At 40.3% G+C, this 12,702-nt stretch overlaps 1 protein-coding gene across 1 annotated transcript in view; it reads left to right on the plus strand.

The window, feature by feature from the left end:
• Window positions 1–8,830, plus strand: part of EVL (Enah/Vasp-like) — a 142,997-nt gene extending 134,167 nt beyond the window's left edge. The window contains exons 8-15 of the mRNA XM_063290317.1: window positions 54–169; window positions 741–801; window positions 2,061–2,124; window positions 3,449–3,515; window positions 3,617–3,679; window positions 5,348–5,414; window positions 6,469–6,526; window positions 8,202–8,830. Coding sequence (XP_063146387.1) covers window positions 54–169; window positions 741–801; window positions 2,061–2,124; window positions 3,449–3,515; window positions 3,617–3,679; window positions 5,348–5,414; window positions 6,469–6,526; window positions 8,202–8,239 — 534 coding nt within the window. The 3' untranslated portion in view covers window positions 8,240–8,830. The remainder of the gene's footprint in view (window positions 1–53; window positions 170–740; window positions 802–2,060; window positions 2,125–3,448; window positions 3,516–3,616; window positions 3,680–5,347; window positions 5,415–6,468; window positions 6,527–8,201) is intronic.
• The last annotated feature ends 3,872 nt before the right edge of the window (window positions 8,831–12,702 follow it).

Genomic DNA, 12,702 nt, shown 5'->3' on the forward strand with positions numbered 1-12,702 from the left:
AATCAAATTCTTAATGCCTGTGGAATCTAAATTGTTGGTTTCTGTCTTAAAAGCCAGAGGATGGGTCTGGAGGTTCTAGTCCCAGTGGTGCTTCCAAGAATGATGCCAATCGAACAAGTAGTGGAGGAGGTGGACTTATGGAGGAAATGAATAAACTGTTGGCGAAAAGGTTAGTGATTGTGACACTTGGTTACAGTAATTGAGGGTTAGGGTTAGGGTTAGGGTTAGGGTTAGTAATTGAGGGATATGTGTTTTGCATCATCTGTGACAAGCACTGCCTCTTTTTTCCTACCTCCAATTTCAGAAAAGACTAGAAGTGTGGGAAGGAATTGGTCCACTGCAGCCTAATTCACCCAAAGGAACTATACTTGTTATAAAAGCTAACCAAATTTTCAAAGCAAAAGACTCTAATTATGACCATCAGTGTTGTTTCAGGCAGAAGATGAAGCTCTTATTTGAGCTATTTGCTAGTCAATGTGAATTCTTCATTATAAACACCCAGTGGTGTACTGCTAAACGTTTAACAACCCTTTCTGCCAGCTCCATTGCCACCCCCATGCCGTGCCGCCACAGAACAACTGATTGATGCACTAGATGTCAAGGCTCAGCTCTGCTCTCAGCCAGCTTGCAGAATTGCATAAAATTTAACAATTGGCTCTCACAAGCCAGTGAATGTTAGGGTTGTGTTGTGAATATATTTCCAAGGAATTGATTTATAGCCGTTTTCACTCTGTCCTAAGGAGAAAAGCAGCATCCCAGTCAGATAAGCCAGTGGACAAAAAAGAAGAGGAAAGCCAAAACGTAAGTGGAATACTGTCTAATTCTGTGGCATTTGAATCATGGAAGTCATTTGGATGCCTATCAGAGTGATCTTGTGAAAGGTGCCCTTTATCTGCTCTTATATGTAATTTGATATTGAAACATTTGGCCTGCCTCATCAGGCAATTGAAAAGTGCTTTAGGTATTGTGGTTCTCTGTCAGCCCCGCTGTTGTCTCTCATGGGGAAGCAGTACCCCTGAGGGAGTAGATCTGTGAGTCAGTCCTGCTGGATACATGGCTACTGCTGGATGGGCAGGCAGAAGCCATAGCAAGGATATTCTCTGCCTGGGATCCACTGCTGTATCAGTTGTGGCCCTACCTGGACTGTGAGGATCTCTCAACAACAACAGCCTCATCATTATTCAGACTACTGTAGAATGTTCTACATAGGGCTACCTTTGAAAATCTTCGGAACCTACAGTTGTTACAGAATGCAGTGGCCTGCTTACGGGCAAGAACCTGCAGTAGTACATCTGTGTTGCAGGCTCTGCACTGGTTCCTAGTGAGTTTCCAGAGCAATTTAAAGTGCTGGTTTTAACCTATACAGCTTTGTATGGCTTGTTACAAAATACTTGCTGGACTGTCTCCTCCAACTGAATCAGCTTGTCTGTTATGCTTACTCTAAGGAAAACTCCTGATAATTCCCCATTTTCATGAGGTGAAGGGGGCCAAGAGCAGGAAACTTCGTTTCTCCATCTTTGTCCTGATGTTATGAAATAGTCTGTCCCTAGAAACTAGACTAGACACATTGGTGCTCTCTTGACAGGTAGTAAAGGTAGTAAAGATGGAGCTCTTCTACAAAGCTTTGGTGGTTGATTAGATAACACTGTTTCCTGTCATGATACCTTTTCATTATTATTGTGATCATGGACATTTTAATTTAATTTAATTGCTTAAATGTTAGTTTACTGTGGACTTTTTATTTGTTATATTTTTAACCACCAGGAAATAGGGCAATAGGAGGAGGGAGGGAGGCAGGGAGGGAGGCATATTTTGAGCACCAGTATTAGATTTTTGGCAACTTCAGTTAATTATGTAGTGGTTGATGACAGGTATAGAAAAACTGACAATACAGGGCTGAGTGAATAAATAGCTTTCCCTAGTTAAAGGCAACTCCTTTGTCACCTAAGGAAAGGTGCTTTTGTTGCTATCTTATGGCTAGGAATATTATGTAATCATATGTACTCCAAATAGCAGTCACAAAGAACACAATATTAAGATAACATTTTGCTTGTTTTTAGGAAGATGCTAGCACTTCCCCTTCACCTGTTACACGAGGCCCTGTCCAACAGCAGAATTCTTCAGGTATTCAACTCTGTTACTTGTGGTCTTCCCTTTGACAGTTGTTTCTGTGGTGAAATCTAAGCTATGCAAAATGCATGTGACAGGTAGTCAGAAATCTTAAAAAAGGAAGTTCCTACTCAGTAATTCAGGGAGTGACCACCTCAGTAATTTGATGCTTGCATTAACACATCATGCTAAGCAGTAATATATGCTTCTATAAAATCAAATATGTTTGATTTTACCTTAAAGTATTGAGAGAATCCAGCCCAATCTGTTGTGGATTATTCAAGCAAGAGTAAAATAGGATTATAACTAGATGAACCTAGCAACCGTAATTCATCTCTGCTAGGGGAATTAACACATCTTCTGTGGGAAAAAAATTAAATATCCAGTACATATATCAGCATAATATTTTTAAGCATGCATAGATACCATTGCTTTCAAATCAAATGTGCAAAACTGCACAGGATTATAGCTTAAAGTGCAGTGGTTTACTTTCTTGCAGTGGTATTGATCTTGCAAATTTGTTGCTGAGAAATGGTCAGAATATTGTTCTTCATTTGAAGATCTGCTTGATTTTAAAAAATATATATTTTGAAAGACACAAAAGTAGTCACAGTTAATGAAGGTTTAAATTGTCCAAATAGTTTGGGTTCAAGATGTGTTTGTCTACAGAACTTGCATACAAGAGCAGGAATAAGGACAATTCACGTTCTTACAACCAACAGTGACAGTATGGGAATTGCTACCCATGGCCATTTCCCACATCACTCTAGATATGTGGAGAAGAAACCAGCCACATAGAAGGAATAGGATCATGGAAAACAAAACAGGGCTAATATCAGAGGCCAGGTAAAAGAGAAATATCGCTCTCGTGGCTCTTTCCACCTGTTGCTATCTTTCCCACAGAATTGCTGCACTCATAAGTTACTAGAGCCTCTACATAACTTTGGATATTACACAGGATGATGAAAATAAGAAATATCAATGTATTATAAGCTATATTATTTTTATTTATATTTCACTTAGCAGTTACTGTGTTGCTAAAAATCTGACCTTCCTGTCTGGTTAAGAAGCAGCAAGAAGAATTCATTTCCACAGTGTTAACTGAAAGGATCCTTTAGTGTTCTGGGTTTTTATTGAGAATTTGTGATTTAGCAGATTTACTGAATCTTTTTGGGTTTATTCCACTAGTACATCTGTTACTATTAGGAACATATAAGGTTTAAAAAGTTAGTTTAGTATTTTTCTTATAAAACCCATATACCCCCACACCTCTGTCCAAGCTCTTCGTCCACACTCTAGGTCCTACAGCCTTCTGTTTTTGTGTCTGCTCTTTACACAGATGCTGGGAAGAAACTTTGGGAGAGAAGCAACTCCATGGAAAAACCGGTCACTTCATTACTGTCTAGGTTAGTTGCAGAGCATCCTGTATGGATCACCTGCATGTACTGGACTTGTGCATGATGCTTCTGGATGTGATCATGTTGTATCCTCTCATTCCATTGCATAGAAACCCAACAGTGGGGAGAAGTCCTGAATCTAAAGGCCCCGTTCAGTTTCAACCATCTTTTAGGTACTGAAAAACTGTTCTGACTTCTCTGTAGTGTCTTGGCTTATCCTTTGCAAAAACATGTAACTTTTCATGCAACAACTAACATGTTGTGTGCCTGGGTGTGACTTGCCACCTTTTTTTTTTTTTTGCTCTTCTGCTGTTCACGTATCAGTGATGTTTACATAAGGATTAGGCATGTAATTGAAATCCATCCTGGATTGCTTTTACATGAAAATGCTGTGAACCATTAGACTGAGTTCCCGTAGAGCTCAGAAGATAGTAATGAGAAGCCACTGCTCTTTGCTGGGGGGAAAAAAAAAGTTCATGTATAGTTTGAAAAAATGCATTAAAATCAGCATATTTTAGGAGTGTTTTGTTTAAAAAAACATACTGTCTTAGAATTAAATAAAATATATATAATGAAATTTAGTAGGTTCCTTCTCAAAAGTAAAATATACATGCATGTACCCCTTAGATTTTAGCCAAATCCAATTATAGTTTTAGCATTAAAACCATTTGGTTAGTCCAGATGTTGAGCCTGAAATATTCTGCTGGAAGTCCCTAGTTCAGCCTCCAGGGTTTGCAGAGAAATATCATGTAGGTGTGTAAAAGTAGGCTAGGAAAAAATATTGTAAATGGTACAAAATTGTTTTGTTTTTTGTTTTTTTGCCTTTTCTGTGGTTGAAGAAAAATAAACTGCTATGGGTGTTAAATAATATTTTCTTTCGGATCCATTGCATAGCTTGTTTTATCCATTGAATTTTGACCAAAAAGATAGGACATAATTATTTGGGTCTGAAGGACTGAAAGATAGGTATCCGCATACAACTTTTTCTATACTGTCCAACCCCACACCCCACCTTAAATGCCAATAGTCTATTGATAATGACATTTCACTTGTAATTTTCCTGTAATTAATTTACCATGTCATCATTATTCAGCATCCCATATCACATCAGGCAAAAAGAGGTCATATAAACTCCTTCTCACTCCTGATTTATCACGTGTACACTGCACAGTGTTGACCACATGATGTCCCCATGGCTCAGGCTTTGGAATGAGTTGTGACTCAGATGGCTTGAGTGGAGAGGAGACATTGTACAGAGATGACAGAGCTCTTTGGCACAGAACTTAACAGTATGCAGGTAGTAGTGATATTGTTGGTGACAGATGATGGTGATGATGAAGATGGTTTATAGGAAAATAAGGATAGATTTGCACAATGAAGAGAAATTTTTGAAAGTTCACCCAGCAGCCATCCTGGCCCTGAAGCCATTGCGAACAGTGTCTAGTAAATAATTAATAGCAGTAACAGGTTATGCAACAAAGTAGTCATGGAAACTATTTGAATTAGCATTACAGGTAAAAAAAATCTTCACGTACCCAAATGCAATTTGGCTTGCTCCCTCCCTTCCCAGTGCATTTTCAAAGCTAAAATGGTCTTTCAGTGATGCACAGTGGGTAGGGCTTGATGCTGCTTGTTTAGCAAAATTACCTGACTGCTAAGTGATACAGGAAGCACAGTGGAGTGTCAGAGAATTAACTATTGTTGAGCTCTATGGTGAGCTTCCATCTGCTTTTATATACTGTTCTATAAGGAATTACTAACATCTCGTCTCAATAAACATAGCCTAGTCATGTGGAACACAGCATGAAATTGCCTCTTATTTTCTTTTGTTCTTTCTCAAGGATGAAGCCAGCAAGCAGCAGCAACGATGTGGCAATGGACACTTTAGATTTTGATCGTATGAAACAAGTGAGTTGGAATTTGTACATTAATATTGATAGAAGAAATGTTTATTAATGGTCTTCATACCAGGAAAAGCAACCATTTTCTTCAGGATTTCTACAGGGTCTCAAGTGTCTTCCTTATGCCTTACTTGTTGCTTGTTTAACTGAAAATTCAGGGATGGAACCTGGAGCATTTTGCATGTTCTTCCACTGAGCTGTGGTTCTCCAGAGGGCCACTGGTTTACATAATTTGGACAGAATTGGCTGTGAAATGCCTATCTCATGAAGAAATGAATCATTTCCATGACCTATGAAGACAATAAAATGAGAAAAGATTGTTGATTTATGAACTATTTTCTGATTCCCCAAACCTGGTTAAACAAACAAACCATCCCTAAGTGCTAAGACTCCACAAGTAATCTACCTGCTTTATACTTAACTCAGATCCTTGGTCTATCTCACTCAGTACTAATACTGGTTCTCCAGATTTCAGACAAAGAAATACCCGGGATTGAATCTGAGACTTTTTGCATGCTAAGTATTTACGCTACTAAGACCAGTGTCCCTTGTGACCCTGCCTCTTAACAGACTGCATTAAATGTTACAAAAGAGAAAGCAGTTACAGATGGCAGCATGAAATCCAAGATTATCTTATATTTCCTATGTAGTAAAGGGCATGCATTTCCCATCCCCAACAATAAAACATAAATACTTCCTTTGTAAAATAAGTGTCATGTCTCAACTGGCCCTCACTTTCAAATCCAAGAAGTGTCCATCTGTTTGTAGTATCAGAGCTGCTTTTTGACATATGCATGTAGATTCATCATGTGGACATTCTGTGCCAAAATAAACTCTGCCAGTTCGTTATTATGCAATTCAAGTAAACCTATACATATTTTAACTTCAGTAAATCAAATTTCTGAACAGTGCATTTTAACTGTTGTATGGTGCAAAAGCAGAAATTCAGATTAGATTTGCAGGCATGTTTGGGAGAATTCGATTTTTACCAGTTCAAGGCACTTAGGCCTTTACAGTGTTGAAGAGCACTCTTCAACTGCTTTCTGTTTTTCTTTCTGCAGGAAATATTGGAGGAAGTTGTAAAAGAGTTACACAAAGTAAAAGAAGAGATAATTGATGGTAAGAAGCCAGGGAGGGGTTCATTTCTTACATTGACCTGGGCTGTGGGATCAAAATGGGAGTCCCTTTCCTGACTGTGAGTTACGTTATAAATTTTGATTTGGTTAAATAGTGTTCATCGACAAGCATGAGTGCTTAATCCACCACAACCTTCCTCATGATTCTGCATTCCAGATATTAGGACTGTTGTTCCTATTATCCCCAGCCAGCAAATAAAGATGCTTTAGCTTCAGTGAGTGAGAGAGAAGCCAAGAGACTGTCCATCTTGTCAGGGTTATATCCATTTAACCATCATGGCTGTCTAGCTACCCACTCTCCACTGTCCAGTTTTAGGAAGGTGTTGATAGGAGAATCCTCTATCAGGAATTTTAGTTTAGCACAAGAAAGAATGGAAGATTTACCAATCAGTATTAAGACTCAGATTCCCAGAGAAGTCATGAGATAAATGCTTGAAGCAGTCTGTTTTTCCAGCTTGATCTGAAATCTTTTATGATTTACATGCTTGGTAAAAAATGCTCAGTTAAATTTCACAGAACATGGAAATCATACTCCCTATGTCTATATTTGTTCTTGTAGCAGCTTTAGCCATACCTTAAACACACAATCTAGGTGGGTTGTTGGAGAAAAAAAAAGACATCATTCCAAGATAACACAGAATGAAAGATTACCCTTCAACTTGTTGACTAACTCAGGATTTGGCTTAAAGGAGAGTAAAATATATCCTGCTGTAGTAGAATCCAAACCTGCTTAAGCTCAGCTCCTGGTGACTACTTGGATACATCTGTGAAGTTTTCTGTAGCAACAATGATTGACTTCCAGACATGGTTTGACTTGCATTGTTTTTCCAGTTTCTTGGTAGTTTCCTGTTCAGGTAAGCTAGATCCAGTCAAGATTCGCTTTTGAGATCAGCCAAGGTCAGCTAGATGTTGCCACCTGCTACAACTTATATAAATACTTTGCAAAAGGTAGGGAGCTGCAAAAACACAAGCCAGAATGAGATCCGTTACAGTGTTGAAGAACTGCTGTTTAGGGAACAATTGGAAGCTATATGCAGGTCTGAGAAAGAATGATGGAGGCAATTCTCATTTAAAAAAAAAATGGCCTAGGAGTAAATTTGCTAACTGTCGCTATATGTTTTGAGGATGCCAGAATACAGACCAGGCTTTCTGTTCAAAAGGTTTCTGGCATATAAAGTTGACACCTCTTTCCTAGTGTGGTGGAAGGGTGTCTGGTGGAAGGGTGCCTTGTCTCTCACACTATCTTCTCTGTGCCCTTGCTACACTAAGAAAATGTACCAGATTGTTTATCTACAGTACTTGACATCTTAATCCAAACCTGAATGTTCAAGACCACAAAGTTTGTCATGTGTAATAAGAAAGCAGGGGAGAGGAAACTGCCAGCCATTGAGATGCTTGTGTCCTCTCTGGATTTTGTGATGTGAAAGGTTCCCTGTGCAAGCACCGAGTCATGTCTGACCGTTTGGAGGGACACCGCTTTCAGGAGCTAATCTACTCATCTTTGTTTTCTCAGTGCTGCTGCTATATTTGCTGTTTCAACTGATTCTCTTGGAATATGTCTGTGGCCTTTAGTTTAGGTGTGAAATTGTGATGACCTTTTCCTTTGTTATAAACCTTGGCTTACACCTTATTTGCTTGTGGTTGTTGTTGTTTTCTAGCCATCAGGCAGGAATTGAGTCGAATCAGCACAACATAATGGCTATGAGACCATCTGGAAGTTGCAAAGGACATGACAAGTGATGGATCATTTCTAAGTGTACCAAGATCATGCAGAAGGTGAAAGAGGACACGTGACAGCATCTTTTGTTTTTAAAATCCTTTTTATTAGCAGACTCAGCAGACTTTGAAGCTTGCTACTGCCTTGGATTTGCTTCATTTAAAAAAGAAAGAAAAAGTCTTAAAATCTTTGAAATGGAAAATATTGAAAATTTATCTGGATTTTTAAAATTTCATCTGACAATGCACATCAGATTTGGTCAGTCTTTTTGAATTTTGTATTTGCTTATTTAAATGTATGACATTTTTGTTTTTAGTATATAGTAGGTAAGGAAACATGTGATCCATTTGCTTTTATTAGATGACTTCAAAATAATTTTACTGATAGTCTGCAGTGTAAATGACAACCTTTTTTGCCAACAGAACATAATTAGTGGCATCACTAGTTGAGGCCAGAGGATGCCAGCTGTCAGCCAGGAAGTCCCTGGTCTCAAAACTACCACAATATTAAAGCAGTACATCAGTGCATCACAGTATCTGTGCTCATACTGGTAATAAATTGTTCATTGTCCATGTGGCATTGATTGGCTTTTCTTTCAGTTCTTTCTTGCAATGGATTTGGGCTCACAATAGATAACTTTCTACTTATTAACAACAAGGATGGCGAACTTGGCAATCTTGACCAACTATGGCATTCCAAAGGAAATGGCTGTGACTATGTTTACACATTGCATGAAGCCATGGTTTATTTGAATTGTCCGGATTCATACAAGATGTTATACCAAAATTAAGGAAACCATATTATGGTTTCCCATACTGTGTAAACCAGGTCTTTATCTGACCTCTGGTGGTGCTACCAGAAATGCAGTTAGAGAAATAGAAAATTCACATTTTCATGTTTACATCTCTTTGGATATTGTATGAAATATATCAATTTACAAAACTGATGGCTGCAAATCACTGGACCTAGACTGGAGAACAGAACAGCCCCCAAGACAAATTAAATTGTCTTTCATCATTTTTAAGCATGTCTTCTGTGTATAGTGGTTACATTCAGAATTACTATTATTCTTCTCCCAAAACAAGTTTGCACTGAATAAATCTCCCCATAACACATCATCCAATATTTTGTCATAAATATTCTGTGATAACTAATAGCATACTATTTTACTTTGCTTAGGCTTAAAATGTATGTTGGCTTGAGCAAACTACTAGAGATATGTGAAACCCACATGAAAAATTTTGCTGGTATTATTGAAACTGTTTTCTCTTGAAATTATATGGAGGTTTCTCCTGAGCAAGACCCTCAATAGTTTCCTCAAACTTTAATTATATGGGAAAGTCAGTGACCAGGACTAACATTTGTGTCCTGAACATAGGATTTCTTTACCTGCCTTGGACAATATAAACATCCATTGTTGATTAGAAGGAAATAATAATACTGTGCATCTCCTGTTGTTTAATAACTTCCAACATGGGTGGTGGGGAGTTGAGCACTAAACAATAAGTGGAGCACTGGCTAGGTTTTTTTTTTAATAAAGTATTTTTGTTTTCTTTGAAAACTCTGGTTTTTGGTTTTTTTTAATGTGGAAGCACCTCCAATTTCACACTTCAGGAGCCATGTGGCTGCTAGGATTGTGTTCTTTGTCTGTTTGTTTGTTTTGGGGGGTGAGTTGTAATATCAAGAGTATATATAGATTTCAGACTAATGAACCATGCATCTGAGGAAGCAGACTGTAGTCCATGAAAGCTTATGTGATAATAAATACATTCATCTTTAAGGTACCATGGGTTTTACTGGTTTCTTTCTGCAATAGAATAAATGGTTAACCTCACTGGAAACTAATATCATATGTAGTAGCCTAAAAAGAAAGCAAAAAGGAAAAGCGGGCAATCAGGTAAAACTAATTTGCCTTATAAACCAGTCTTGCCATTTTCCCATCCAAGCCAGCATCATTCAATTGGAACATTTTTTCAGAAAGTTCTTTCCAGCATTAGGAATACCAAGAAGTGTAATGGTTGCCTAATCCCAAATACTCAGTCTCATAAGCTCGGGCTTAAAGATAACTGATTTATTAAAGGAATAATATGCAAATACAGAGAAAGCTGAGAATGAGCCAAAGCGCGCGAAATACAAACTTAAAAGCCTTGCCTTCAATTCAGTCCCGCCCCAAGCACCCGTCAGCACGCACCCCCTCCCAGGTGCTAGGATCCGTTACACGCGCCTGGGAAAGTAACCTTGAACAGGAGTGCAAACCCAAACATACATTCCAAAGTTTCAAAACAAGGCAGAGCGCAGGAATGGAAAAACCCAGCCATGAGCAATGCGGGTATACACGGAAAACGGTCTGACATGTGAAACGTTACGATGTTAACAGAACATTGAAACGGGGAACATGACATATCGCCCCCCCCCCAAACAGTGCTAAGGAGCCGGTTTGTCCGGGTAGGTAGAGTGAAAACGAGCAACCAGGCGGGGTGAGCGGACATCGGGAGCAGAAATCCATTCAGGATGAGGGAAATGCTTCCAGCGAACAAGGTACTGCAAAGTGGAACGCTGGCGGCGGGAGTCAAGGATTTCAGTAACCTCGAAGTGTTGTTGGTCATCAATCATGATCGGAGGTGGTGGAGCCAGTTGAAGATGCCAGCGGTCCGACTGCAGGTAGGGCTTGAGCAAGCTGCAATGGAAAACAGGATGTAAACGCTTGAGGTTATGGGGTAAATCCAGTTTAAAAGTAACAGGGTTAATTTGTGCCACAATGGGAAAAGGGCCCACAAATTTAGGGCCAAGTTTTTTGGAGGGTTGTGGTGATTTGATGAATTTTGTGGATAAGTAGACTTTATCCCCCACAGCAAAAGTAGGTTCGCGGGAGCATTTAGCATCGGCATGGCGTTTGTAGGTGGTTTGGGCATGGTTCAGAGCTTGTTGAATGTTGAGCCACGAGTCTTTGAGAGTGTCAGCCCAGTCAGTGAGAGAGGCTGGGAGCGGCTGCGGGTGCGGGAGTTCAGGGATCGGGACGAACTCACGCCCGAAGACAGCTTTAAAGGGAACTTGACCAGTGCTTTGATGCACGGCGTTGTTATAAGCGACTTCAGCAAACGGGAGTAAGTCCACCCAGTTGTCCTGTTGGTAATTGACAAAAGCTCGAAGGTACTGCTCAAGAGTAGAATTAACTGCTTCAGTAGATCCATCTGTTTCCGGATGCCAAGCGGTGGATAGGGCTTGTTTGGTGCCAAGCAGTTTCAAAAATGCCCGCCAAAACTGTGACGTAAATTGTGTGCCTCTGTCACTCACCAAACGGGCAGGGATACCGTGAAGGCGGTACACATGAACGAGGAAGAGGCGTGCCAGCTGTTGCGCGGTGGGGATAGAGGCGCATGGGATGAAATGCGCTTGTTTAGAAAAAAAATATTTTACCGCCCAAATGAGAGTTTTTCGTTGACTGGGTGGTAGGTCGACAATAAAGTCCATGGATATGTCCTGCCATGGGAAGGACGGGGTGGCAACCGGTTGGAGGAGACCTTGAGGCTTGCCTGTCTTGCGCTTTGTAGCCGCGCAGACAGGGCATGCAGTGACATATGCCTTAAGGTCCTTTAGCAAAGTTGGCCACCAGAATTGACGCCTAACTAGGTGAAGTGTTTTAAGATATCCAAAATGTCCAGCCAACTTGTGGCAACGCTGGAGGATTGTTTTCCGCAAAGCGTCAGGCACATAGAGACGATAGTTTCGCCAGGCAAAATTGTCAGTGAATGTTACAGTGTGTAGGTTCGCTTGCAACCAAGTATCATTTTTAAGGTGGAATAGCAACTGTTGTTGCAAGTCTGATGGAATTGGCAAGCGCGGTGACCGGGAGGGAGGCGGAGCGGCTTGAGGTTGAGTTTGTTGCGCTCGCGCTTGGCTGCATGTCACAGCTGCCAGACTCAGTTGCTTTTCCGTCCACACAGTACCCTGCACCGTTGGCCCTGGGCCAGCATCTTGGGGTCTGCATGACAGCGCATCAGCTAAAAAGTTTTTCTTGCCTGGTATGAATTTGAGGGTAAAGTCAAAACGACTGAAAAATTCAGCCCAGCGAAGTTGTTTGGGGCTGAGTTTTCGACTGGTGCTTAATGCTTCCAAGTTCTTATGGTCAGTCCAGACTTCAAAAGGGTTTGAAGCCCCTTCTAATAAGTGGCGCCAAGTTTCTAAAGCGGTTTTTACAGCAAAAGCCTCTTTTTCCCAAACATGCCACCGTCTCTCTGTTTCCGTGAACTTGCGAGAGAGGTAAGCACAGGGTTTCAAGGTGTCAGACTGGTCTGACTGGAGCAGTAGTGCCCCGACGGAGAAATCAGAGGCATCCACTTGTACCACGAAAGGCTTGGTGGGGTCTGGATGCTGCAAAATGGGTTCGGTAGTGAAGATTTGTTTGAGCGCCTCGAATGCCTGTTGGCAAGTTGGAGTCCATT

The sequence above is a fragment of the Candoia aspera genome, chromosome 1 (assembly GCF_035149785.1).
Source record: "Candoia aspera isolate rCanAsp1 chromosome 1, rCanAsp1.hap2, whole genome shotgun sequence".
Lineage (NCBI taxonomy): Eukaryota > Metazoa > Chordata > Lepidosauria > Squamata > Boidae > Candoia > Candoia aspera.